The 25,851-nt window shown below is 41.2% G+C and overlaps 1 protein-coding gene across 1 annotated transcript in view; it reads left to right on the top strand.

Moving 5' to 3' along the window:
• The window catches only part of BCAT1 (branched chain amino acid transaminase 1), a 58,592-nt gene that overhangs the window by 10,280 nt on the left and 22,461 nt on the right, over window positions 1-25,851 (top strand). Inside the window, exons 2-5 of the mRNA XM_071417942.1 lie at window positions 5,487-5,537; window positions 20,475-20,675; window positions 23,924-24,034; window positions 25,348-25,467. Of these exons, the coding sequence (XP_071274043.1) occupies window positions 5,487-5,537; window positions 20,475-20,675; window positions 23,924-24,034; window positions 25,348-25,467 (483 nt within the window). The remainder of the gene's footprint in view (window positions 1-5,486; window positions 5,538-20,474; window positions 20,676-23,923; window positions 24,035-25,347; window positions 25,468-25,851) is intronic.

The following is a 25,851-nucleotide window of genomic DNA, read 5'->3' as shown; positions in this document are numbered from 1 at the left end:
ACTTCAGACTCCGTGGTGTATGGTTGTATTTCACAGCTCAAATTGTAAATTTTTCTGAAATATGTGACAAAATAAATTCAGCCTGAAGCTGAATAGATCCCTCATCAGGTTCTCCTTAGGGTTAGTTTCAGCAAATTAATTTGTTTTCTGTTTCTGCTGGTCTCTGTTCCTTTGGAGTTCTTGATAGTTCAGCTTGTCAAGCTCGCGTTCTCTTTGGAATTGAGGAGTAGATATCCTTCACCTTCCCTAGCCTTGCTGTTGTTCAAGTGAACTGAGGCAAGCTTTCTTCTGCATCAGTTCAGGCTTTACTGAACTTACTCAAACACTGATTTAAGCACTGAGTCAAAAAATTGACATTAGTTCTAGAGGAGGTTTTTCACTAGAGTGCTGCTTGTAATGGCTTTACTTTGCAAATGTTGCTCTGCATTTATTTGTTCTCGTGGAACCAAATTTGTCTGCTTTTACAGATGTGATTCAACTGTAAATGTTATTAAACATGAGTCTGGGGTAGACTAGCTGAATATTTCTGCTTCTTGATAGCCTCTGTTCCGAGGCTTTTCTAACAAGCAAGTTGTGCTCATATAATCTGAATAGTCTTTTATTTAAGCCTTATAAAAACAGTGATGCTTGTTTTAAGAGGAACATATTTCAGTTTTAGTCAGACGAATTAAACTGGTTTAAATTAAAGCCAATGAACTGCTCAAGTCAGGGATAAGTGCCTGCACAGTTTTTCAGACTAATTTAATTACAATCTATTTCAATTCAACCTTATTTTGTACAATGCAGCTGTCTTGTACATAAAACCTTTGTATTTTCTGTGCCCCAATGCCCTCACTGTGAGGCAAAATGATTATTAAATAGTGTGGAAGCCCTGTTTTTCTGCTACACTAGTTACCTTGTGCTTTTCTTTGTTGTGTGCTGTCATTGCACAGGGTCTGTTTAACTAACATTAGTGCCAGCCCAAGGTTGGACAGGCAGCTGCAGTGAGGTGACAATGCCAGGCTGACAAGGCATCAGGGAGGATCTGTGTGAGGAGGAGCAGTCTGAAAAATGTATTGGGAGTGCAGAAATTAGCACTGTAAATTGTGTAAATGGCCCTGCCCAACACATGGACTTTGTGGCATATGCAGGGTGGCACAGACCGGTGTTGTGTATGTTCATGTTCACATACCTGCAGTATGGAGACAGGATTGAAGTGCTTTTATAGCTCTTGGCTTCCATAAATGAGCTTCTTAAGCTATGGAAATATTTCACAAGATTTAATAAATAAATAAATAATTAAAAAATTATAAATAAAAAATTAAATAAATAATAACTAAAATAATAAATAAATTCTAGTTGATACTAAAAATACTATGATATCACAAAATTAGCAAATTTTCTCTGTCTGACTGTGTGGGGTGTTTTCTTTTGTTTTTTTTGGGTGTGTTGGGTTTTTTTGGGGTTTTTTGGGGGTTTTTTTGTGTTTTTTAGGTTTTGTTTGGTTTGGGTTTTTTGTTGTTGTTGTTTGGTTTTTTGTTTGTTTGTTTAGCTGTGAATGTTTTTTTCCTGCAAATTCATCTTTTATGTGATGTGGCTGCCAAATTGTATTAATGTTTTCTAGGGACAGATAAAAGCTGTTTTGAAGTCGTGGCAGTGTTCTTGCCTGGCTGTAGCAATACAGATTTTGTGGCATTTGTGCACATTGGATTGTGTTTTACCCTGGAGCAGGAGGGCAGCTCTGGTTTGTGTAGCTGTGAGTGACAGGTACCTGTCACCACACGCCTCCTGTGGCTTTCCTGTGCCAGAGAGGGGGACCTGGATTGGATTTATTGATCTGCAGTCTGGCAAGGGCTCTCATTTCATGATCCTTCCAGTGCAAATTGAGGCATAGGATATTTCTTAGACACTTAGTAGCCCAAAGTAAAATTTAGTATAGTTTTACTATCGTATTCTTCAATATAATATAAGAAAATAAAATACTAAATTAGCCTTCTAAGAACATGGAGTCAGACTCTTTCCTCCCCATGACTGGGGACCCCGAAAATACCACAGTGAAGGCACAGGAGCAGCTGAGCTACACTCATGCAGTCTAGGAACCCTGGGCAGTTTAGGGAGGAGATGGGCCTGGTTTTGTAGCAGGAGGCTGAGTGATCTGACTGCACAGAAGGAGTAGAGGAGGTGTGCCAGAGGCAGCAGGGAGAGATGAGCTGCAGCCCCATGGTGCCAGGAGATGTTGGATGTGTGTTTGTTTGTCTAAGGCAGCCTGAGCAGGAAGTGCAGGAATTGAGTGTCCAGGTTTGGGACAGCTCTAGCAGAAGGGCAGGTGACAACTGTTTAGCCCAAGATTTGCCATAAGTGCCAGTGTTCCATACACAAATACCCCCTGAGGCTTTTCCTCTGTCTTGTGGAAGAGTTAGGTTGGAGCTAAGTGCTGATGTGGGGAGCACTGTTATTCAGCTGAGTGCATTGGGATTACTCTGTCAGTGCTAAAGGATTTGTAGTGGTCATTAGAGCGTTGAGGTCTTCAGTAAAAGTAATAACAGAATTACTGCTCAGCAGGTCTTTATTTCAGTGGTGTATCACAGTGTTAAATGACATACAAACCCCATTTTTCGACCAAGTTTAATCTGTTGTAAAATTTTACACTCATTCTCATACAGGCTTTACAGTAATGTTAAAATCAATGTGTGTTTTCAAAGGAAACCTTTGAAATACTCTTCTATTTCCTATAACATACACCACAGAGAAAACATTGATATCTCTACAGCACAACATAGGAAATAATATCATGCTTGTGTGATTGTACAGCTACTTGAGACACTCCTGAGTGACTTTTGAGAAGTTGTTCACCCAGTGGCTGAAGTGTATCTTTAGGATAACATCAGTGTTTTAATGGGGGCAGGTTTAAATCTACCATGCTATTAAACATAAAGGGCAAATTCATGTTTGGAATATCTCCCTTGGCAACACTGGGACTAAACCAGGGAGCAATTTTCCATATTGCACTTAGCAACATGTTTCAGATTTGTAGGTCATGGAGCCATTAAAATATGACTCTGTTAATTAGGAAGTAATTGTGGTATTTCTTTCTAGTGCTGGGGGATTAACTCAGTTTAATCTCAGTGTGGTTAACAAAGGCAGTTAGCTACTTGCTTTAAATATGAGTTCAATCTGTAAAAATTAATAATGATTTCATGGAGAGGAGGATTGGCCCCATGGCATGTGCCCAAAAATTGGGCTGATGACTTCGCTGAGTTCCATGGTAATGTTGAACTGAAGGGTAATGTGATGGAGCCCCCAGGGGCTGTTCTGTAGGTGGTCTGCATTTCAAATTCACATGCAGGCTTGCTATCTTTAAGAAAGATCATGAAAGAGAAAATTAAGCTGTATCCAGCTCCAGTCCTCTGTGCTGATGCCAGCTCTTGCTTTAGGGCAACTCCATGAAGCAGCAACAGGAAGAAACTGAAGCATAATGGTTGAGTACTTGTCAGTATTTGCTGTCACAAGTAATTATTATTAGCAAATCCAACTTGGCATGCTGGATGTTAGACAAAAGCCAGCAGTGGAGCTGGAGCTCTCTGAGATATTTTTCTTCCACAGCTGGCAATTCCCATCCTGTTAGCTGGGAATCAGCACACTCTCCATCCTCATTCATTGCAGTGCAGAGAAAAATCAGCTACCTCTATTCATCTGTGGAATGCTTCACTACTGTCAGCTGATGGTGTCAGGAAGGATTTCTAGGATTTTACCAATGGGTTTGGAAGTGTTTGAAAAATTACAGGTAAAGCAAGGAGTTGCTATTATACAGTGTCCTTGGCTTTGGGTGACACTTTAGTCCTGCTTGGGTCTGCCACTGTGCCAAACTCTTATCATTCTGGAGTAGAAAACCCTCAGCTTTAAGGCAAATAAACCATATTTTTAGTGAAGGATAAAGCATTCTGGGATATTGTAAAGAGATTTGTGATCTCTCTTGGCACATTGTCTTTTAGGGCATAGGGAGGGTCCTGTAGCCGTGATTGCCTGCCTTGCTGTAGAGAGTTACAAAAAAAGAGGAACAGAAGGGTTAAAGCTGAGAAGAGGCATCAGGAGGGGATATGGGGGGCTCCCTGGGGGGAAGGGGAGAGGAAGTGAGATCTGCTGTGGCTGGGAGTTTGCCTTTTATTTTTTGCTGGTAGCAAGGCTGTGATCTGTGGAAGGTCCACTGAAAATACTGCTTCTTTTAAATTTTTTTAAAATGTTTACCATATTCCCAAGATCTGTAAAAAGGGAAAAGAACCTTGTTCTTTTACTTGTTACTTGCCTTCAGTGTAAACCTGAGATCTGTGTGGTGCCAGCCATGGCCCCACATTTTGGTGGCTGCTGCGGGACAGGTGGCTGCTGTGTCCCTGACACTGCCATCCACCTGCACTAGCCCTCCCTGGGGGTCAGGGCTGGGATCTCACAGCCAGCCATGAAAGACTTTCTCTGCTTCTTTCCATCAGGGGATTGTACCTTTGATCTGGGGCTTTCCCATCTGGACTGGGAGCTCCCACCTGAGAGACAGCCACCGAGTCCTTGAGAGACAGCACTCCATCCTTCCAGCTGTGCTCCCTAAAGCCATCATCCTAGCCATCCTCTTTCATGGCCCATCACCCCAGCCTCTTGCTCCCGGTGCCTTCTTCCCTCTCCCAAGCCTCTGCACCCGCTTCACCTTTTCAGCTCCTTGAAGGCTGCTGGGAAACAAGGAACCGTGGTGGGGCTTTGTCTCCTTTGTTCCATGCTGTAACTGGCAGGGAAGGTGCAGCTACTGCAGGAGGGTCCACAGAGATGCTGAGGTGATGGTGTGGGAACTGGGAATCTTATTTTTAGGTAGATGGCTTCCCTCTGTCTGTTATCCCTCTGTTGTTGAACAGAAAGATGCCTGGAACTACCGCCCCTTTTTTTGTCTTCTTTCACCCCCCCAGTTCCTTTGCAGAAGCCTGAAGTTCAACATTGTAGACAAAGCAAAATAATCTCATTATTTATTCATATAGGTGAGCATTCCTTATTACTCTTTGTTTAATGAAGGATTTAACAAAACCAGTTTTTTCTTTTCTCTTGCATTCTGCCTACTCAACCTTCTCTTAAAAAAGGCAGAAGCGAACCTGTTAGGTAGATACTTTAGTGGAGAAACTTGAGTAAAAACCCAATTTATTTATTCAGCTCTGAATGAAAAACTTGTGATGTTGCCCATAACGTTCTGCACTAAAGAGTGATGATCTAATTTAGAAAGTTATGTGTGTATATATGTGTTACATATATAAAGCCCTGAAGTGCAGTTGCACAAAATAAAGGAACTGAAGTAAAACTGAGAGCCCAGAAGATGGAAAGTTGTGCTAAGAACTCACCACAAAGTTCTTGCTAATACATTTACTGATGCAAAGGCTGCTGATTCAGTACAGTCTGAAATGAATGAACTGAATGTGTATCACCTTTCCTGCACTGTGCACTGAACTTGATTTGCTCTGGGTTTTTGTTTTTCCTAGGGTGGAGGACTCTCGGGAGAAGCAGGAAAGCAAATGACTGAATCTTTCAAGGTATGTGTCAATGGCCTTCAGAAAAAGGGGTTTTTCCATTGGATCCCAAAGCTGCAGAGCTAAGGATCACAGAAGGGCTCCAAAGCTCTGCAGCTTGGGAACATTATCAGCACTCCACAACAAACAGGGCTGGGACAGTCAGGAATGCTGAGCAGCTGCCAGGAGCTGACATGAAATTGCATCCCTCTCTTTTTATTTTAATCTTATGCCTAGAAATGAGCTCAGTTAAGATACCATTCTTTGCCTCTGCCTCCTTCCTGGATGCAGTGCCAGTAACTAAGAGCTCATTTAAAACTGTATGGGTACAGATGTCAGCTTCCAGTTTTCTGTTGGAAGTGCAGAGCCTGTCAGCATGTGCTCCTTTGAATTCTGCATCTGTCCTAATTTCCTTTTTCCTGCCTTTTCTACGTCCTTTGCCTTTATTCTTTATGTCACACATCTGTAATTCCTTTTCTCTCTTATTCCCTGATTTACAGTCTTTAAAAAAGCCTTATCTATATTTTGCAGAAATGTAAAAGCAGTACTCAGAAAAACTCATGTTTTTTCAGGAGTTCCGTTCCTGTTATTTCTGACTATTGTCAGCAGTACATGAGATGAAATTGTGATGATGTGCTTTGTAAGTGTTGTGTTCTTCCTGACTTTTTTGGGCAGTGCCACAGCTGTGCAGTCTTCAGAGCTATGCTTAAGTAATTATTTCCCCTTGAGTTGTCGGGCTCTAAACAGATATGAAATATTAATGCTGTAATAAATATTTTATAATATATATAATCAAATATATTTTATATTATTTGATATGATAATATTTATATGTATTATATAAGCATATAATAATTATATATTATATATAATTTTATAATTATATTATATATAATATATAGTATATATAACTTTATAGCATTTATATTATCATATATTAATAGAATATTCTAAAATAAAACTTATAAAATAAAAATATAAAATATTATACAACATATATGATATATATAAACCATTTAAATTATTTATTTATTTATAAAAAATATCTTTGATAAGGTTTATTCTGATGTTAATCTCATTGAAAACAGCAAGGAATTCTTGCGAGTCCATGACTGCAGAATTTCACTGTGTAGCAACGTGCCATTTAATTTCTATTTCCTCATTCTCAGCCCTTCCCAGTTCTTCTCTTCCTCATTTCTTTCTGTTGTGTCTCTCTGGCAATTCTGCCCAAGGAGGAAAATTCAGGATGACTTTTCAGCCTGAAGGTCTGATTTGAAAAAAATGCTGACAAAGGCAGGCATGCAGCCAATTCTGAAACCACAAGAAAGCACAAGTCTGGAGTGCAGGGGCTGTTTTGTGGATTCACCTTCAATAAATAGATAGATCTCAGTAGATTCATTCAGCAGAGTGTGCTGGGCTATTTGCAAACAAGAATTGCTGTACAGGAGGAGATCCTTGTGTAACCAAACTGACCCAAACTTTCACTCATTGAGGCAGTCTGAGGAAGGACAACAAACTGTTGTGTTTGCCTCACAGGTGAACTTGGCATAAACTAAACCAGGCTTAAGGCAGATTTAATTATACTAGCAGTCAAGCAGGTGCCTTACCAAAGCTCCAAGTACCAAGTGGCACAAAGCTGGATTTAGTCCAGGTTCCTTTGCACTGATATTTGTGTGTCAGCCAGAATGGCAAATCATTGTAGTGGAGATGCTGGGTGAGGGGAAAAACACATTAACAGGTGGGACAGATGGTCATAAAGGGAATAATGCTAGGAGAAAGCAGCTGGCTCAGGCTGAAGTCTAATTTGTGAGACTTCATTCCTGCCTTAGGGCTCTGTTTCTGAAGATGAGCTGAGATTTTTTTAGAAATCTAGAGATTTCTAGGAAATACTGTACTGTGGGAAGTGTGGCTATGAAAGTTAAGGTCAGAATATAGGTCCTGGTTGTAGTATCATGCATTATAATAATTATTTTTTAGCCTCTTTAACTTCACAGTAAAATTAAGAAGAAAAAACTTCATAAATGAAGAAAAAGAAACAGCAACAGAAAATGAAAATAAAATAGCCTGCATTCATTCTAGGGAGCTTCTCAAACATTTTTGTGGCAGACAGTTATGGGGTTACAATTTCAGAAACTATAGCTAATAATATTTCAAAGGAACTAAGCTGACCCATGGGGCTGACTGTGCTGAGCAAAGCTGCAATTTTGTGCCAGTGACCTAAGCAATCCAAGATTGTGGGAATGCAGAAAGCAGGGTATGGTTTTGGTTAAAGCTTACATAAAACATATTGTTTCCAGCATTTGAATGCCAGATCAGCTCTCTGAAGACATTTCTGTTTAGAATGCAGAGCTGAGCTTTTTAGGTGGGGTGAGCTGCTGTGAGTTTTGCTGCAGTTTCTGCCTGGCTTTGAAACATGGAGCCAGAAAGTCCCTGTACATTGGGGTGAAGGCATGAATGTTACCATAATTTCTGGCAGGCAGTGAGCCCCTCTAACAGCTGCCTGTTCTCTGTTCTTATGCTTCTTTAAAAGCAGCAGGTCAGAATTGGCATTTTCTCCATCCTGACTGCCACTGAGCGACCTTAATTTGACTCAATTCTGCAGTTAAAAGTCTCATCCTGGCAGGTCTGTGGTTTACATTTAATGTATGGCTTTTAGAGTTGCCTTGTGAGCAGTCATCTTGGAACAGCTCAGAAACATTGAAGGAAATTGTGATTATGTTGCAGTTTCCTGGATTGTAGAAAGCACCAGGTCTCCAGGATTTACTTACCAAGCTCCTTCCATGCGACTGAAATCTTCTTCCCTCCTTGGACTGTTGTATGCACTTATAAATATATTATATAAATAATTATTTAAATTATTTTGTTTAAGTGGCAGATGGTGATTTGTGACCACACCTAATTTGTAGTTTTTGTCTCTAGCCAGCACTGGATCTCTGTGAGGGGGATATCACATCAGTAACGGAGAGTATAGTCATCCTTTGTGCCACTGAGTGGTTTTTTGGGAAGTTGGATCAAGAAATGCACATATCTGGTTTTGTTCTTATACTTGCATCCAGTAATACCACAAAAAACACACAATTTATCTAAGGCACTTAATTTTTATGACTAAAAATCTGGCAGTTCCTTTAATGCATTCATTCTGCTCGTTGTGCTGTCACAAGACAGAATGAATGTTTGGAGAATGTAGCAGTCTGTTTCCATATGTAACTCTGATTTGGTTTCTTTTAATGTGTGAATTCTGACTTGGAATTCCTAGCATGTGATGTTAAGACACTAAATAATCTCTCAGGATATGAGAGAAATAAAAGGCATCACAGATGCCTTTAATGTAGCCTTTTGTCTTGGAAGTTGTCTTTGTTTTCCCTTTGAGACTGATACGTGGAGCACTTCTAAAAGGTATTACCTACTCCTGTAATGTTTCTCTGAGTTTGTGATCTGAAGCTCTGGGAAAATTGGCATTGTAATGGTGCAAAGTTCAGTTCTTTTGTTTTACTTCTTAACAGCCTTGGAGCAGTGGCCGGGTGATAGAGAATGCCCAGGCTAGAGAAATAATGTCCAGCCAGCCTCCAGCCAGTCGGGCACTGCCCAGACGCGAAATCCAGGCCCTGTGCCCAAGCGGTGTCGTGCTTGAGGGCGAGTGGCCGCAGGTGGAAAACTCCAATGCTGCAGGACGCTGAAGAAAGGGCGACTCACGGCTTCTTGGGAAGGGAGATTTATTGGAAGGGAAGGTGACAGGTCGGGGAGCTGAAGTCCGGAGCCTCCAGGCAGGGAAAAGCCTCAGGTTATAAAGGGAAAGGGAGGGGTTCGGGACAACAAATCAGAAGAGGGGTAGGGAAGATACATTTGAGACTGACACTTGTGGGGAGCCAACAGGAGACAGTTGCGGGTGGGGCCCTGGCCCCTGAACCAATCACTCAACACCCTAGCCAGAAGCTTCTGGAAAAAGAGGCAGGGGTGCTGAGTGACAGGCAGGCAGCCAGAGGAGGGGAACAAACAAGATACATTAGGGAAACCATAGCAACGTGGGAGGGGTACAGAGATTGGCATAAACTGGAACTTTGGGCAGAACCACTAACATAATAACTGGGGGGGAAACTGAACAGACATAAAACAAACCACAACACAGCCTGTTCAGTGAGCCAAAGTGGTGCAGACTTTCTAGGGAATTTCTAGGGAATACTGGCTGGTTTGCCACACTGAAGCAGAATGGAGTGGCTGTAGCTTACAAGTGGACCTGGATTGAGTTGCTTGTGTGAAGGCTTGTGGTGGCAGAAGGGGAAATGTTGAAGTGTTTAACTCCTGTGCCTGTGCTATATCAGTGAAATTTTCACCTGATGACCGGGAGGAATGATGAGGACTCCATCTTATCAGAAGGCTAATTAATTACTTTATTCTACTGTATTATTCTATACTATGTTACATTACATTTCAACTGAATCTGCCAAGCACTCCACTGCACTCATCTTGTGACTGTCCTGACACACACACCTGGATTCAATTGGTCAGTGAATCAAAACACACCAGAATCCAATTACCAATTCCCTTCAGGTAAACAATCTTCCACCATGCATTCCACTTGTGAACAAGCACAGGCAAGCAAATGAAATAAGAATTGTTTTTCCTGTCTCTGAGGTTCAGAGAATGCGAATCCCAGAATATCCTTGGGAAGTTGTGCCTTGCTTTTCTCTGTGAAGAGAAATGTGACTGCAGTGCTACTGTGAATATCTTGAGAGTGCTCCCATTGAGTGTTCTGCAGGCAGATCAGCCTGCCAGGCTCTGGGCCAGTGGGATGTGAGCCCTGGCAGCTGCCTGGGCAGGGCTGTGCTGCATCTCCTGACCCCTCTGGGCATCTTGGGCTTGCTAGGCCAGGTGCAGTGCTCTGTTGATACACCTATACAGCTTCCAGTCCAGGCTGTCCCACCTCCAGCCAGGTGAGGTGCTGGATATACTGAATTTTCCATAGGGATGTATGGCTTGTTGTTTGTTTCTGGCATTGCTGTAACATTTTTAAGCTGTGAATTAGGTGACACTGTGCTAAGTATTGTACAAATCTGAATATAAAGATTATTTCTACTCTACATATATACCCCCCCCCCCCCCCCAAAAAAAAACCCCAACCAAAAAATCTCTGACAATTTTCCCACAGAATCTAAAGCTGTAGTGTATGTTACACGAGAAGAAACTGAAATTCTTTTTGCAGTGCAGGTTCAAATTTCCATTTGTGGTTCAAATTGAGAGACTGCCAGTGGAAGTTTTACATTTCTGTGAGCCATAATCATTTTTATACCAAGTGAGCCTGATTTGTGGTAAATACAGTGGGATATAGGATACCTTATTCTGGGAATTGGGAGAGAGAACAGTCCATTTTGAGAAAATAGATGGTTTTAAGCTTTAATTTAGGAAACTATATGGTATGTGAAAAGTTTGCTGGCAATGATAAACAACAAACAGTTCTCTGATCCTAGGGGTTTTGTAATGAAAGATGCAATTTGTTTTTACCAAATTTTCTTGTTTCCCCTCCAATTGCAAAGATCAAAGTATATAAAATGCTGAATAGTCTAATTTTTGAAATATTGTCTTAAAGTCTAAACTAATTGACTTTATCACATTAGCACATGAGTGTGACAGGGTTAAAGTTCCACTTCTGGAAGAGTTTAGGAAGTACTGAGCAGTTTTCCTCTATTTTCATTTCATAGGAGCAGTAGGTAAAGTTACTGACATGCTTAGAGCAAAGGGATCAGGGGAGCACTCAAGGGTTTTTGGAATGAGGAAATAGACAAAGTCATAGCTACCATATTACCCACAAGGCTAATAAATAAAAAGCAATTTACGTGGTTTATATATTTTCAAATATATATTATTTCCTCCTCAGCTTGTCTTCAATTTGTCATTTTCTACTGACATCAGTAAATTATTTACCTGCCAAAGCACATGTGCACCCAGTGAGGCTTTTTGTCATATTGCAGCTGTTGATTCTTCAGGAGTTGTGAGTGTTAGGGGGGATATTAGAAGAATGCCCTGCATTGCCATTTAAAATTCTATATTAGACTCCATTTTAAATTTTGCTTGATGAGATAGAGCATTTCCTTTATATTAAATTATATGGGGAAAGATTTATTATAGTAATGACATCTTGATGCTGTGATGAGCAGTAGCTCCCTGGAATGTGTGTATAGAAAATCTGCTGTTATATAAACTGTTTTGAAGCAGTAAAAGAGAAGCAGCCCAGGGGATGTGTGTGTGTGTAACACGATACAGTAAGCATCTAAAAATGCTTCGGAGGTGGGGCTCTCATCAGCCCTGGAGAAGCCCTCTGCTGAGTGCAGTGCTGGGCTGCTCTCCTAAAGAATTCCTGTTCTCCTGGTGTCCAGCTTGATCCCTTTCAGCTGAAGCCCCTCATTTCCCATTTGGTAGCTCATCTCTGCATCACCTCTGTGGAAGTACAGAGCTGTAGCCACTGTTAGATCAGGAATGCCAAGCTAGAGGCCAGCTCTGTTATTGTCATAAAATATTTAGCTTGTTGTGGGCTGGGCACTTCCTTAGAAAAGGTTATTCTGATTTTGATTTCAGCTGAATCTGTTTGCTTTTTTGTGTTATTGTCAGTGGTAACAAAACTATTCGTTTTTTGTGTTGTGCTGAATTAAAAAAGATTGGTGAGTAATAATACTGTTAAATCACTGTACTTTGATATCACCTGGTTATGTATAGGCTGCAGAATTATTTCAGGTGATTTAAAATCAAATCTCATTCCCTCATCTTTACCTGCCAATAGGAAAACTTCATCCAGTTCCAGGACAAAGAGTGCTGAGTGGTTTCTGTGATACTCTGCATCCACGTGGGCACAAACTCTTTGAGTATTACTATTAATAGGTGCACCAGACTGACACATATCTGCTGCTCTCATTCCAGTTATTAGGAAAGAATTTGGGGTCTCTGGCAGCTCCTTTCACTTTCAGCTCGATGGCGAGTGGTTCTGTGTCTCTCTTCAAGTGGGTAATGTTCTTCAAACAGTTGCAGGCTTTTAGCAAATAGATTTTCTAAGCTGTAAGAGAGGAACTGATGGGTTATCTGGAGCTGGAGGATTTGCAAATAAAGCTAATTGTCTTCGGGTGAGTAACAGGAGCTTTTAGCCAAGATAAAAGGAAACTGCTAAAAAAACCAGCCAGGGGCAGTTTGGCTGAGCTGATTTATAGCACAAGAAAGTGATGCTTTATCACTTGTTTCACTAGGAGCTTAAGATGTGTCTGTGAAAGCACAGAAATTGCACTGGAATTTTGGAGATTGCATTTACCTTGTATCATTTTCTGGATTTGTTTTTCCCAAGGTATAAAGAGTTGGTTTTAAAATGCAAGGCTTAGCACCAGTCAGTGATCAAAGTAAACTTATAAACTGACTCCAAAACTGAAAAAATCCATAGTGTCCATACCTATTTCCAAGATTTCTTAAATTTTATTGTCATTGTGATGTCATGTCCCCAGTTTTGATAGTAAATGTTTTCTTTGCTGAGCACACTTGAATAGAAGCTGCAATTTTGGAAGAGAATTAAGTTGGATTGGTTTTTTTCCATAGGATCCTCTTGGGCTTCCTGCTTGCTTTTTGAAAGGCTCCTAACTTTCCATGAATTAACAGCTTAGAGAGTTGGAAGAGGTTTATGTTAATCCTGTATTTAGTCCCTGTTTCTAAGAAAATACTGAGTGGAATGAAATGGGAAACGATGGCATTTTCATTGGCAAATCAGACACTGAATTTCATGGCAATATTTAAGTTTACTGCTGTCTGCCAGTGTGAAAGGGAGATGGAATCTGAGAAAGAGTTAGGTGTGGTTAACTGAATGTTTGAAATTATTCCCATAACCTTTGTACAATATAGAGACTGTACCATGAAAGCATTTTATATTTATATTCCAAAAGGTTTTGAATGCCTGCATTCCATGAATCCACTTCCTGCATGTCTGCAAGCTTATTAAAATCAGGATAAGAAGATTTAATTGCAACTGCTCAGGACTTGGACATACAAGATTATGGTTCTATTCTTGGCTGCTCCACACAACATGTTTGTGACTGGCCAGGCTACTTAGGCAAAATACTTCCACTTGTCTGTCTGAAATTTAGGTTTGCAGTTCATTTCTTCCTTCAGCATGGCTACTTCTTTCAGAGAAGATTAGATGCAAAAAAATCTCATTTTTTGTTCCAATTGCTTCATGTAAAGTACAAATGATATTTCCCAAACCAGGAGACAGGAGTGTCTTGAATCTTGGTGGAAAGATGTGTTATTGGTGAAATGTCAGAGACCTCTCTATTCCAGTCTTGTGTCACAGGCCAGTGTGAGCCTTCAGCTTGTGTTAGACTCAAACCTTCTCCCAGGCAAAGTCTTTCTAAAAATGGAACACTGTGTTTATGCTGCTCTGCAGAAATGCAGTGGTTGTGAGGCAAGGAGCAGCACAGCATCAGCAATTGCATTCACCAAGCTGTCAGATCTTTGAGAAAAGCAGTTTGTGTTAATACTGAACCACATGAATTAGGTAACTAGCTGTGACTGCCATTAGTGAAGAATGGTCCTAGTTCTGTTTTTTTTTCTGGGTTTTTTGTCTGGTTTTTTTTCTGGGGTTTTTTTTCTGTTTGGTTTTTTTTTTTTTTTTTCCTAGGTTTTTTTTCCTGGTTTTTTTTCCTTTTTTTTTTTTCCCTGTTTTTTTTTTTTTTTCCTGTTTTTTTTCTTCATTTTCTGGGTTTTTTTCTGGGTTTTTTCTGTTTTAATGTTTGTTTACAAATAGATGTGAGGACTTTCTGCTGTTATGGAATTGCAATCTGTGTTTCCCTAAATGGAATTGCTTCTTTCTAATCTGAATCCCAGGTGTGTCTGCACTGCAGATGTGAACTGCAGTTGTATGGCTAAAGAAGGTTTTTAGAGCTGACTTGCCCAAAGGTAACAGAGAGCTCACACCAGTGTGTCTGTCACACCAGTGCAATGGCTGCACTTAAGCCTGCTCACACTCCCTGCTCACCCCACTTAGTTGATTTGAACAGCTGTTTCTGAAAAAATGATTCATGGCACCAAAATACAGCCAGTGGGTCTGGTTTTATTCCAGTGTTTAATAGACTCATCAAAGTCTTTGTGGTCTGAATTACATAGAGAGAAACATATTTGAAATATTTTAGAGACTTTTTTGATAGGAGAGATACTAAGTGACTGTTTTTTGTAGATCTGAAAATACAAATAGCTGGAGTAGAGGAGGTAGACCCCACTAAAATAAAGTAGATTTGTTTCTTAAGATTTCCTTACTATCAGGTGGAAGGTTTCCTTAGGATCTGTAGGAATCCCATCCCAGCATCTTTCTTAACCTTAAAAATACATCTTTTGAAATATGTCAGTGGAGAAGAAACGAATCAGTAAAGGAGAAAAAAAGCCCCAAACCTAATAATAAGTCCATTTAATTTTCCTGAAGCAGAAGAAAGGGATGAGGCTGTAAAGATTCAAGTAGTTTTTCCTGCCTTACAATCCAGATTGCTACAAAGCTGGAAGAAAGGGCCTTGATTAACTTAAATGGTCTCTGGATCAAATCAGTGGGAAGTTATGCAGGCAGCATTTCAGCAGTGTGGAAAAACTCTTAAAATTTAGCTAGTGCCATTGAAATGAATGATATATTTTTAGGATAAAAGAAATTTCTGCTATGCTTTATCATCTAGCCTGACTGTAGCTTTCCAACATCTTCATTTCCCTTCTGTTGTGTTTTGAGGGCTTGAGAATATATTTTCAGCTGTGCTGCTGCCCTGGGTGCTCTTTTCATTCCTTTAGGCAAGAAGTTTATGTCAATTCCCACCACTTCTCTCTTTTCTTGTCAGAACAGGTTTCCTTCCCTACCTAGTGCTGCAGATCAAACATTCCTGCAGCAGAGCTGGAGCTTCTGTCAGACCAGGGGAAAGGTTAAAGGAGCCAGCAGTGGGTTATGCTGCCCTCCTTTTCTTGCAGACTGCAGCAGAATTTCATTCTTTGGTGAGACAAATATCTGAGAAGTATCAGTTATGAATAGTTTGGGGGGAATGCCTTGCAGAGGATGGACTGGACATAGTCCTTCCAGCCATATTTCCTGCTGTTTCCATGTCTGTCTTACAGCTGAGTCAGAGCCTTGACTCTCTTTTGCTTTGTCATTTGTTCTGTGGTTTATTACCCTATGTACAGCCAACCTGATGCAATGATTTCAGGACTCAGTCCAATTACATGTGCTAACATATCTCAATCTCAGATGAAGTTTCAAGGAAGCTTTATGTTGAAAGATTTCTGTTATTTTTGGTATTTACCCTGGGATTGCAGAAGACTGGTTTTTGTTTTGTGTTTTGTTTTTTTTTTTCCCTTTGCTGATAGTAGTAGTAGAAAAAACAGGGCTTTTTTTCCTCCTCAAATCTTATTATAATAGCTTGGCACACATTCCATTCTTAAGTCTCAGGCTCTGTTGTAAATTTAAAATAGTATTGATGGTAAAGGGTTTATAGGATAGCTTACATAAATATTACTTTATTCATTCTCTCCAATTCTTCTCAGCTATGCTTTGTTGCCTTTCCTTATGCTTTTTGAGTCTCCTTCTCAGGATTTGTTCCACTGTTGTTCTCAAATGCAAGGGCAGAACAAGTTCCTTGATTTTGCCTGTGCTTTTGTGTTTGTTGTTGCATGAGAAGGCCCTGATCTTTTCTGGGATATGCTTACAAATTCAGCATAAGATAAAAAATTATTGCAGTTGCTTGTGATCTTGAATTAATCACCTAGACTGGAGGTCAGGGAGGTTACTGTTTTCATCAGAGGAGATTGCAGTCAGTCTCACTTGGGTGCGTGTTAATGTTTTGGGGATCTCTGCTGAAACTTGCTGCTGTTTTTAGGTGACCTGTGAGTTATTTTACAGCTGGGGCTGCCAGGTCTGGTTTTACTCAATTAAGTGATAGAAATGCCTGGCCTAGCCCAGTGCTTAGAAAAGTTTGGGTGTGTCAAATGAGTTAGACCTGTTACAGTTTATGGTCTGGGATTTTCAGTGCAGCCAAGGATCATTTGGGAAGGCATTGCCAAGACTTGCTAGAAAGTGTAGGACAAAATATGTCCTTGCCATCTGCACCTACCTGAGATGGCTGTCTAGAGTAAGAGAGGTGGGAATGCAACAACGAGAGTGGCAGCTCTGGCCAGGGGCTGCTCTCAGCTCCAAATCCACTTAAAGCCATGGCAAAGGTTGGGTGGAACAAACCTTGAAGTGACAGCTCAGCCAGGCATCAGGATGTGGTGTCACAGCCTTGGTTAGACATGCATCAGCAAGTCACCTTTAATTGGCCCAGCTCATAATTGAGAAGATGGTTTCATCCAATGGTGAATTTTAGTCTCAAAATGTCACAATATGTCTACTTGGGCTGGGTAAAGCTTTGCCCTGGAAGAAGCTGCATTGGAATGAACAGGCACTTTTCAGCTGAGTAGGTTCTCAGAAGGTGTTTCCTGGGGACAGCAGCCCTGTGTAGGTTTAGTGTTGCCATGTAAGCCCTGAAAATCAGCAGTATGCAGCTGTTTCCGTAACACTCCCTTTTGCCTACCATAGGCAGGGTAATCTGGTATTTCCCATTCCTTACCAGAGCGTCCTGGGCTGGGATGTTGGAGGGACATCTTCTGCATCCCTTTCTGCTGTGACATGGAGATTTTGTAGACTTGGGACTGTGTCACTTTACTTTAGAAACAGGTACCAAATAGCTGCACTCTATTAGACCATGTGCCACATCCCCTTCTTTTTTTAATCTCCCTTATCTTCTTTGTTCAGCATTTACCAGTTTTCCTTCCAGGTTAATGGTTTTATTAGGCAACAGCATCAGGAGGTGCTTGAGAGCATGTTGGATAAACAAAGCAAACATAACACAAGCCTAGCTGAAAATTCCCCTTTGTGTTGGCAGTGCAAACAGTGGAGATCTGGATGGGTGCTAATGCCAATCCCTAATGCATCCTTAACATGCTGCTTTTAGGGCTTGGGGAATGTTGGCAAAGGAAGAAAGGAAATTGCTGTTTGTAAAGGTCACAGATGATAGCAGGGTAGCACTGAGATAATCTTTTAAAGAGGGATGTTAACAGAATAGGCATTGATACTTGATAATACCCTGGCATTTGTCACCTGGCCTTGCTCTGCTCCCCTTTTGTGGGTTCTTCTGAGTGTTTTGATTTGCCTCCTGGTGCTGCCTGAACAAAGGGTTTGTGAGCCAGGTGAGGTGTTGTGTAGGGTGTCCTACACAGCGACCCAGAAGAGGCTGAGCTAATACTTCATGCAGACCACACTGTGGGAGAGAGTGTTCCAAGGATGATCCTCCCAAACCTCCTTCCAATGTGTTCTCCTCCATGGAAAAAGAAGACCAAATACATTGCAGCACTCGATGCTGTCTTGACAGAAAAAGCATTTAGATTCTGAAAGATTTGGGTGCTGTTGCACATTGTTCATTGGCACTGCTTGGTAAAAAAATGAAGAAAAGGACATAATGGGTGAAGGAATAGAGTCCTAAGAAATGATATTAAGAAAGTAATGACCAAAAAAGTCAATCTCCAGAGAGCTTAACAGGATTATAAGACTGAGAAAATTGCCTTTTTGCCTGTTGAATGATTGTTGCCCTGCTGGTCAGTGAAGTTCAGCCTGTCTCTAAGGTCTCAGCCAGGCTGCTCCTGCTGTTGTTTGAAGGAATTGTTACGGGTCAGGTGCTGTACCTGACTCTGTTGACACAGGTGTTGGCACAGTGTCTGAAGGAAAGCTGGCTTGCCCAAATTCTGAAAGAGCAAATGGGGTTCCTGGTCAGACTGTGCAGTTCCAGGAAGCTCTGTGGTGTGGGAGTTGTCTGCCTCTTTTTTGGGTAAGGGTCAGAGTTCCTGCCTCTCTGGGCTTTCTGCCTTTGAGGGACTCAAAGTGAAATGCAGTGAGTGTGTTTCTTCACTTGTTCAGCTTGCTGCTCCCTCTCCACTGCTTGTGGATTTGAGAAGAGCCAGGTTAAAACTCTTTCCCATCCTTAAATAAAAGATTTGTTAACCCCACCCAGCAAATTTAACAAACTGTTTTGAAGTGATGCTTTTCAAGTAGTTGTGCTACCACCACTGAGGAGGCAGCAAAGGGAGTCATAAAGCAGAAATCAGCACACTGATGGGAACTCCAGGAAAAGAGGTTTCAAATGATAATTATGGTCCCCAGTCCAGTTTGTGGTACCATAATTATCCTAATGAAAGTGACCTGAGGAGCCTGGAGTCCAGGGAAAGCAGTTGATACCACGGGAAGAGGGAGTTCTTTATCCGCTGTGATTCTTTGCAGAGATAAACCCAGAGATACATCTGTGTTCTACACACTCACTTAAGCCCCACTGACATCCCTGCTCCCCTGTAATTGTTTTCTTGAGCTGAGTCCTGCACTGTGGATAATTGCAAATACTCCTCTATGGTTTTTATGCTAATCCACGTCCTCTGTGATACCTGTTTTCCTAAAGCTTGATAAGAGTGCTGAGAGGTTGCCAGGTAAAATTAGTTTCAGGACATCATTAGGTGGTGCTTCTCCCATTGGAGCATGCGCTGTCAGAAGAATAAAGAGAAGAGTTAAGAAGAGTAATTGTTGTTTCATCAGATTATGTATTAATTCAACCAGACTAATGCACTGTAATATTTAGACAAGCCTTATAATTGGAGATAGTTGAAACAAGCTTTTAGCTATTCATGTGCTCCTGCTCTAAGTTAATTTCACATCTAAACCAATAAGCAAAAAAAACCTGAACCAAAACAACTAATCAATAAGAAACAGGTCTTTGTTCATTAAAGACATCTTGAAAATTGTTTACAGAGATGGGGGTGCACTTCTTCAAAAGCTTGGGACTGATTTTGTCTCATTTTGTTCAATGTGTGCAGGGAGTGAGAAGTCCAAGACACTGAGATCTCTTGCAGAAGCACTTTTTTAGATCAAATAATAATTTTGCAAATCATTGGATCAGTATTCTGACTACTTCTGTCTCAGTCTGTTCCATATGCACAGCACAGAGGAGCAGGATTTCACCTGGGGGCCTGCAATAAGGGCCAGTACTTTCTGAGTTGAGTTAGGAAGGAAAATGGAGCTTTGGATATGGTTCTTTGAACTCTCCCTGGCCTCTGAGCAGCAGTTTAAATGCCCAGAAGGAAGCACAGGAAGAGAAAGGAGAGGGTGACTCAAGGCTCTGCCTGCTTTGCAGCCCTCTCTGGTTGTTCAGCCCCTACCTGTGAATAAAAAGGGAGTGACATGCCAGAGATCTGCGTTCCTAATTTCCCTGCTGTTCTTCAGGATGATTCACACCACAGGAGCTAACATGGAGAAAATTAACTTTATTCCAGCCAGAACCAGTGCAAAACCCTGTGGCACATGTCGGCAGCTAGTCATGGCTTATCAGAGAGTCTGCAGTCCCTGGTGCAGGGAAGCATTTAGCCTTTTTTGCTAATGGGATTTTTCTAGGATCATAAGTGTTTGTTAGGATCATAAGAGCAAGTTATTGTGGCATAAGTGACTTTCTGACTGCTGGCTCTGATCTCTCACATTGGTTTTATGTATTTAAGGAAAATCAGTGTGACATCTGCTTAATTGTGATGGTGATTAATTTCTGATGATCAGCTTATGTGCTGAGGTACAGCAATTGGTTGTTAACCTAAGTGTCCAGGAGATTACATTTGCTAATTTTCTGGGTTTGTGCCTTGTACTACTTCTTTAACTTAACTTAATTCTTAAACAGAATTTCAAAATGTGCTACTTCTTGTACAACAGCACTGTGAATATGTTTGCATGCACTTTATGAATATTTTGCCAGCTACTTAGAGGTTGGCTGCCTTTAACCATCATGTCATTAAATATCCCTACAGAGAAAATACTAAGGCTTGTCCTTGTTCACTGATGCAGAACAATTTTAAATCAGTCTGCCTTCATTATTTTGATAAACTTCATCTTTCTTTCTGTTCCTTCAGGCATCCGACTTGATTATCACCCCAGCTACGACGTTCAAGGAGAAACCAGACCCCACTGGTCTGGTGTTTGGAACTGTGTTCACTGACAATATGCTGACAATTGAATGGTCCTTGGCTTCAGGATGGGAGAAACCCTGTATCAGGCCTCTAGAGAACCTCTCAATACATCCAGCTGCCTCAGCCCTGCATTATGCTGTAGAAGTGAGTAGTACATTTGGAAACCAAATGGTTTTTGTTTTATTAGCTCTGGAAGCCACAGCTTTGTAATACAAGGAGCATTATTGCCTTAAGTTCATTAGTATTGAGTTACATCTCGTTCTGTTAACTGGTGTTCTTCCAGAGTAATTGCAGTATTTACAGCAGGGTTATGTGTGACCCAGCAGCAGCTTGGCCTGGGGATGCCAGCACACTTAAAGTCCTAGCCTAGGGAAGGTGAGCTCTTTCTTGAGAGGTGATAAATTTATTTGAAAAACCATTCTTGTTCACTGACAGTGGGTTGGTCCAGTTACTGTCTCTGGTGTGTGTCGGAACATGAGTTTCTCAAAGTAGCTTTAATTTGGGGGCTGAACATGCACTCTGTACAAGTCACTTGCAGCTGGTTTAAAGGTTGATAGCTTGCATTGCAGGACAGGCTAGGCAGGTGCTTGTTTGAAACTCTGAACCAGTCCCTGGAGCTCAGAGCTGGATCTGATGCACTCAGCATGTACAAACAGGTGTGTTTGAGGAGAGCAAACAGCAGGGAACTTGGGGAAGTGGGATGTTAGGTCGGAAACCAGCGTGGTTAAAGTTTCTGTGCTTGGCTGACTGCTGCCCACAGCTGCCTTTGGTGCCTGCAGAGCAGCTTGGGCTTTGCTCACACCTATGGGAGCCCCGGCAGGGCACAGAACCTGAAATGGAAGCCCACTTCTCCCACTTCTGGGGAGGTGGGAGTGTCTCCACTGCAGTGAGTGGAGTTGCTTGTGCTGCTTTTATTATTATTTTTCCTTTTTTCCTTTTTTTTTTTTTTGTATTTTAACCACTGGTACAAGGGAAGCTTTCCCTGCTTGTTGTCCCTGAGCTCCTGCCTTCACCATTTTTATTTTGACTGATTTTTTTCTTCATCTCGTCACCAAGCCTCCAGAGGTCCTGTGTAAATTACAGCAGGGCCCTGGGACTGAGGCTGCAGCTCTTGATCTGCCCAGGACATCAGAACCACGCTGGAGTCCCAAATCTGTATTTCACTCTTAGTAGCACATTGCTTTAATGCTTGGTCTCTGGCCTGGTCTGAAATCATTGCTAATATGAATATGCTCTTATTTTTTTTTCCATTTTTTTTATTCTTTTACCCTTATTGCATCACGTTTCCTCTAGCCAAGAGGACAGAGAGAGGAGAATCTGGTGTCATTGCTGTGGCTCAATGAATACACAGTGGGTATAATGAAAGTGATGAGTTTGGCATTCCCTCCCCTTTCTCCTTGCCCTTCATGATGCAGTGTGCTAATCTGGATCTGCTGAACTCCAGATCCAGCTCCTGTGATGTACAGATGTCAGATAGTGCTGTTCTCACACCACTGTAGCAACCAACCATCAAGCAACCACAGCAGTTGCTTTCATTAAAGCTGAACATTTCTGGAACACATCACTGTCTCCCTTTTTTAATGAGTGGAAGGTTTTACTGAGCTCTGGAAGATGAAAAGTATTTCTTTTTCTCCAAAAAAGTTTAACATCTTGAGAAGGCTTTGTGTTTCAGTAATGATGTGATTCTTACTTCTGTCAAACCATTGATCAACTCTTAGTAGTGACATTCCTCCCTTTTCCCTCTCATTATAAGTTCTGTGAATGTGTTTGGGAGGAGGGTGGGGGGAGAAAAAATGTGTTCTGGGGTAAGAAAGCAATATTCCAACCATGTGCTATCAGTTAGTGACTGGCCCAGTAAAAATCATATCAAATATCAGCTAGATATCTGTAATACATGTAATATCTGATATATGTAATGCTATCCTTTATTAAAGACTTTCTTTTTCCTGGTGGCAACAATGTCTACTCTAGGAAGAACTTCTTTTTCAAAATTGTGCCAAGCTTTTAATAAGGTTGGCATGGCCATAGGACTAAGGCAGGTTTGGAAAGCAAAAAGTTCTGGGTTCTAATTCTGGTTCTGCTACATAATTGGCACACAGCCTGAGGAAAATTGCTGGGATTCTGCAACCCAATTACAACCCAATTAAAATTTGTCATGTGGAAGGACCTAGCTCTGCCATGGAACTGCATGCAAGTTTCCCAAAGATTGCATTTCACTGATTCTTATGGAAAAATGTAGAATTTGATAACAGTGAAACCTGAAATACTCTGTTAAAATTACTTGGGCACAAATACAGGATTATTTTTTCCAAATAAAAAAAGCTGCATATCTAGACTTCAAACCACATGGGATGCAGTTCCAGCCACTTTTTGTGGAACGTCAGAGGAGGAGAAGCCTGAGGAGTTTGACAGCAGTGATGCAGTTAAATTCATAGAACTTACACTGAAATTTAATGTTCAAAGAAACGCTTTGGAAGATAAAATTCTAAGAATCTGACCTGTTGTCTGTAAGCATAAGTGAGCCTTTAATACTTAATCCAAATAAGAGTTGTGTATACATATATATTGACATGAGCTTATATAATACACGTGTTTTCTGTCTATAAGTATAACCAGAAATTACAAGCCTGTAGCTGAAAATAACTGGATATTTGGTGGGTGTGGTTTTTGATGTGGTTAGGGGATGCTGGGAGGGCATTGATAGGATAAGGGTTTCTGATTGTCAACACCAGTTGTCTGGGTCCTGCAGTTTGATGGGATAACTATGTTTAGATTTCCTGTAAGGTATATAGAGAAAATATTTCCATGTATTTTATCTTTAGAGTAAGGCTGCATCTCTCTCATGCAGGCTAAATCCCATTCCACAGCATAGTGGCATAAGGGGGAAATAAGTGACCAGCTCCTACTACAACTACAGCAAGAACTTTACAAGAATTCTCTCAATTGGCTATTCTATACTTCCTAACAGAGATAGAATAAGTGTTTTGGCCAGAGCTCTAAAAATAATTAACATATATATAAAAATTAAAATTCCATAGATCCCTTATATAAGCAAAAATGCTGCTTTGACTCATGTATCGGTCAGGATGTGAGGGAATCGTTAAGTCAAACACATGCTACAAATTTTAATTGCTGTAACCAAATTATGAAAAAAAAATGATGAGGAATTCTGAAGTTGCAAAGATACTGATATTGCAAAGATACTATACTATATGCCTATAGTGCAGATAAATCTGTCTCACTGGAGTGTATTGCCAGAACTCACTAGTTAGTATTTTCGTGCTTGGGTGCTGTGAGCAGCAGGGTGAAGCTTTTCTTTCCCCAGTTGGCATGGATCCTCAGGGGTGAGCTGTCTGAGTCACTATGTGCTTTCTCCCCTCCCTGGCTTGTAGCTGTTTGAAGGGATGAAGGCATACCGAGGAGTGGATGGCAAAATCCGCCTGTTCCGGCCCACCCTCAACATGGACAGGATGGCACGGTCAGCACTGAGGACAACCCTGCCAGTACGTACCCAGGGCACCTCCTGCTCCTTCTAACAGCCTCCTCAGAGCAGGTTTTCACTGTCACAGTGCACATCTCTACAGTTTTTCAGTGGTAACGTTTATCAAACACTCTTTAAGTCTTTGATAGCGCAATCAAACTTTGTTAACAGATCATACTTATTGAAGGAAATCCTTTAGTGCTTATTTTAAAATCAGAACAGTGAGTGTTTTGCCTTCATTGTTGCCTCCCTGCTGCCTCAGAGTGTTTCTGAGGGATTATTGTATTTGTGGGGTGCCCTGCAGCAGGAAGGAATGATGCATCTGATTCCATGTTCTCAGAAGGCAGATTCATATAGTTTATTAAAATATATATAAATTATGAAATAATTTATGATTTTATGATACTATATATTATATAAAAGAATACTATACTAAAGACTACAGAAAGGATACTTACGGAAGGCTAAAAAGATAATAATGAAAACTCATTACTCTTTCCAGAGCCCCAACACAGCCTGACCCTGATTGGACATTGAGTCAAATCAATTCACATAAAACCAATGAAACAACCACCTGTTGGATAAACAATCTTCAAACCACATTCCAAAGGAACAAAACACAGGAGAAGCAAATCAGATAATTACTGTTTTCATTTCATTTCTCTGAGGCTTCTCAGCTTCCCAAGAGCAAAATCCTGGACAAAGGGATTTTTCCAGAAAATATGACAGTGACAAGGGGTGGGTGCTGTTCTGCAGGTATTTGCATGCAGGCAGCTGTCTGATTTGCTCTGGTGCTGATGTTCTCCCTTTTCTTCTCTGCACTTCAGTTAAGTTGTTCAGCCTCTTGAGTGCCTTTAGTTTTGGTCATGCCAGTAACTTAACACTGCTTTTAGCAATTGTATCTTGGGCAGTGAACTTCCTCCCAGGTTTGTTAGCTTAATTGCTGTAAGAACTTGGGAACTGTGGGAGACTTGCTGACCCCTTGGAGCTATGAACCAGAGCACTCTCCTGTAGAAGAGGTGGTGCTGTATGCCCGGCTGGGTTGGCTGCACAGTTGGCTCCACATGCTTTGGAGGCAAGAAGGGTCAGTGGCTCCTTTTTACCATCTCAGGAGGACACTTTGGAGCAGAGCAGGTTACTCAGGATACTGCACAAAAAGGCACAGTAGCTAAAACCATGGGATATTAAATTCTGTAAGGAATGAACCCAAAGAAGGTGTGAACCTCTGCAGCATGTCACTGTTGCATATCCTGAGGTGTTGTTCCCTGGAGCATGTGGAGCTGTGAGGACCACAAAGTGTTCCATTGCCTTTTTTCTCTTTCTGTTCCTTGCCAGACTTTTGACCAGAAGGAGCTGTTGGAGTGCATCCGTAAGCTTGTGGAGCTGGAGCAGGAGTGGGTGCCCTACTCAACCTCTGCCAGCCTCTACATCCGTCCTACCCTCATTGGAACTGAGGTCTGCAATATTTATTTTCCCTCTCTTTTTTTTTTTTTTTTTTTTTTTTTTTGTTTATTTAGGTACGAGGCAAAGTCCTCCATCCATACAGTGAAATATTCAGCAGTCAGTAAGTGACAGGATGAAGTTTGGGGGCAGACTGGTTTTGTGGTTTTACTTGGGAGTCCTCAGCACGAATTTAAGGTTGACCACAGTGCCACTCAGTGGGCACACCGGCTCAGAGCACGGAAAATAAACGGAGTTTCCTCCCACTACTCACAGTGGGAATGGAGCAGTGCTTGTTAATTGGGGTTGTGCTGATGTCAGGATAGTTGTACCTGACGTGGTAATATTAAAATCCTAATAATTCTGAGAGAACATGATGGATCACATCTTGCTGTGTAC

This window comes from Agelaius tricolor, unplaced genomic scaffold, assembly GCF_023055355.1.
Source record: "Agelaius tricolor isolate 1412-34295 unplaced genomic scaffold, bAgeTri1.0.p SCAF_72, whole genome shotgun sequence".
Classification (NCBI taxonomy): domain Eukaryota; kingdom Metazoa; phylum Chordata; class Aves; order Passeriformes; family Icteridae; genus Agelaius; species Agelaius tricolor.
This window is presented reverse-complemented; position numbering and strand designations above follow the sequence as displayed.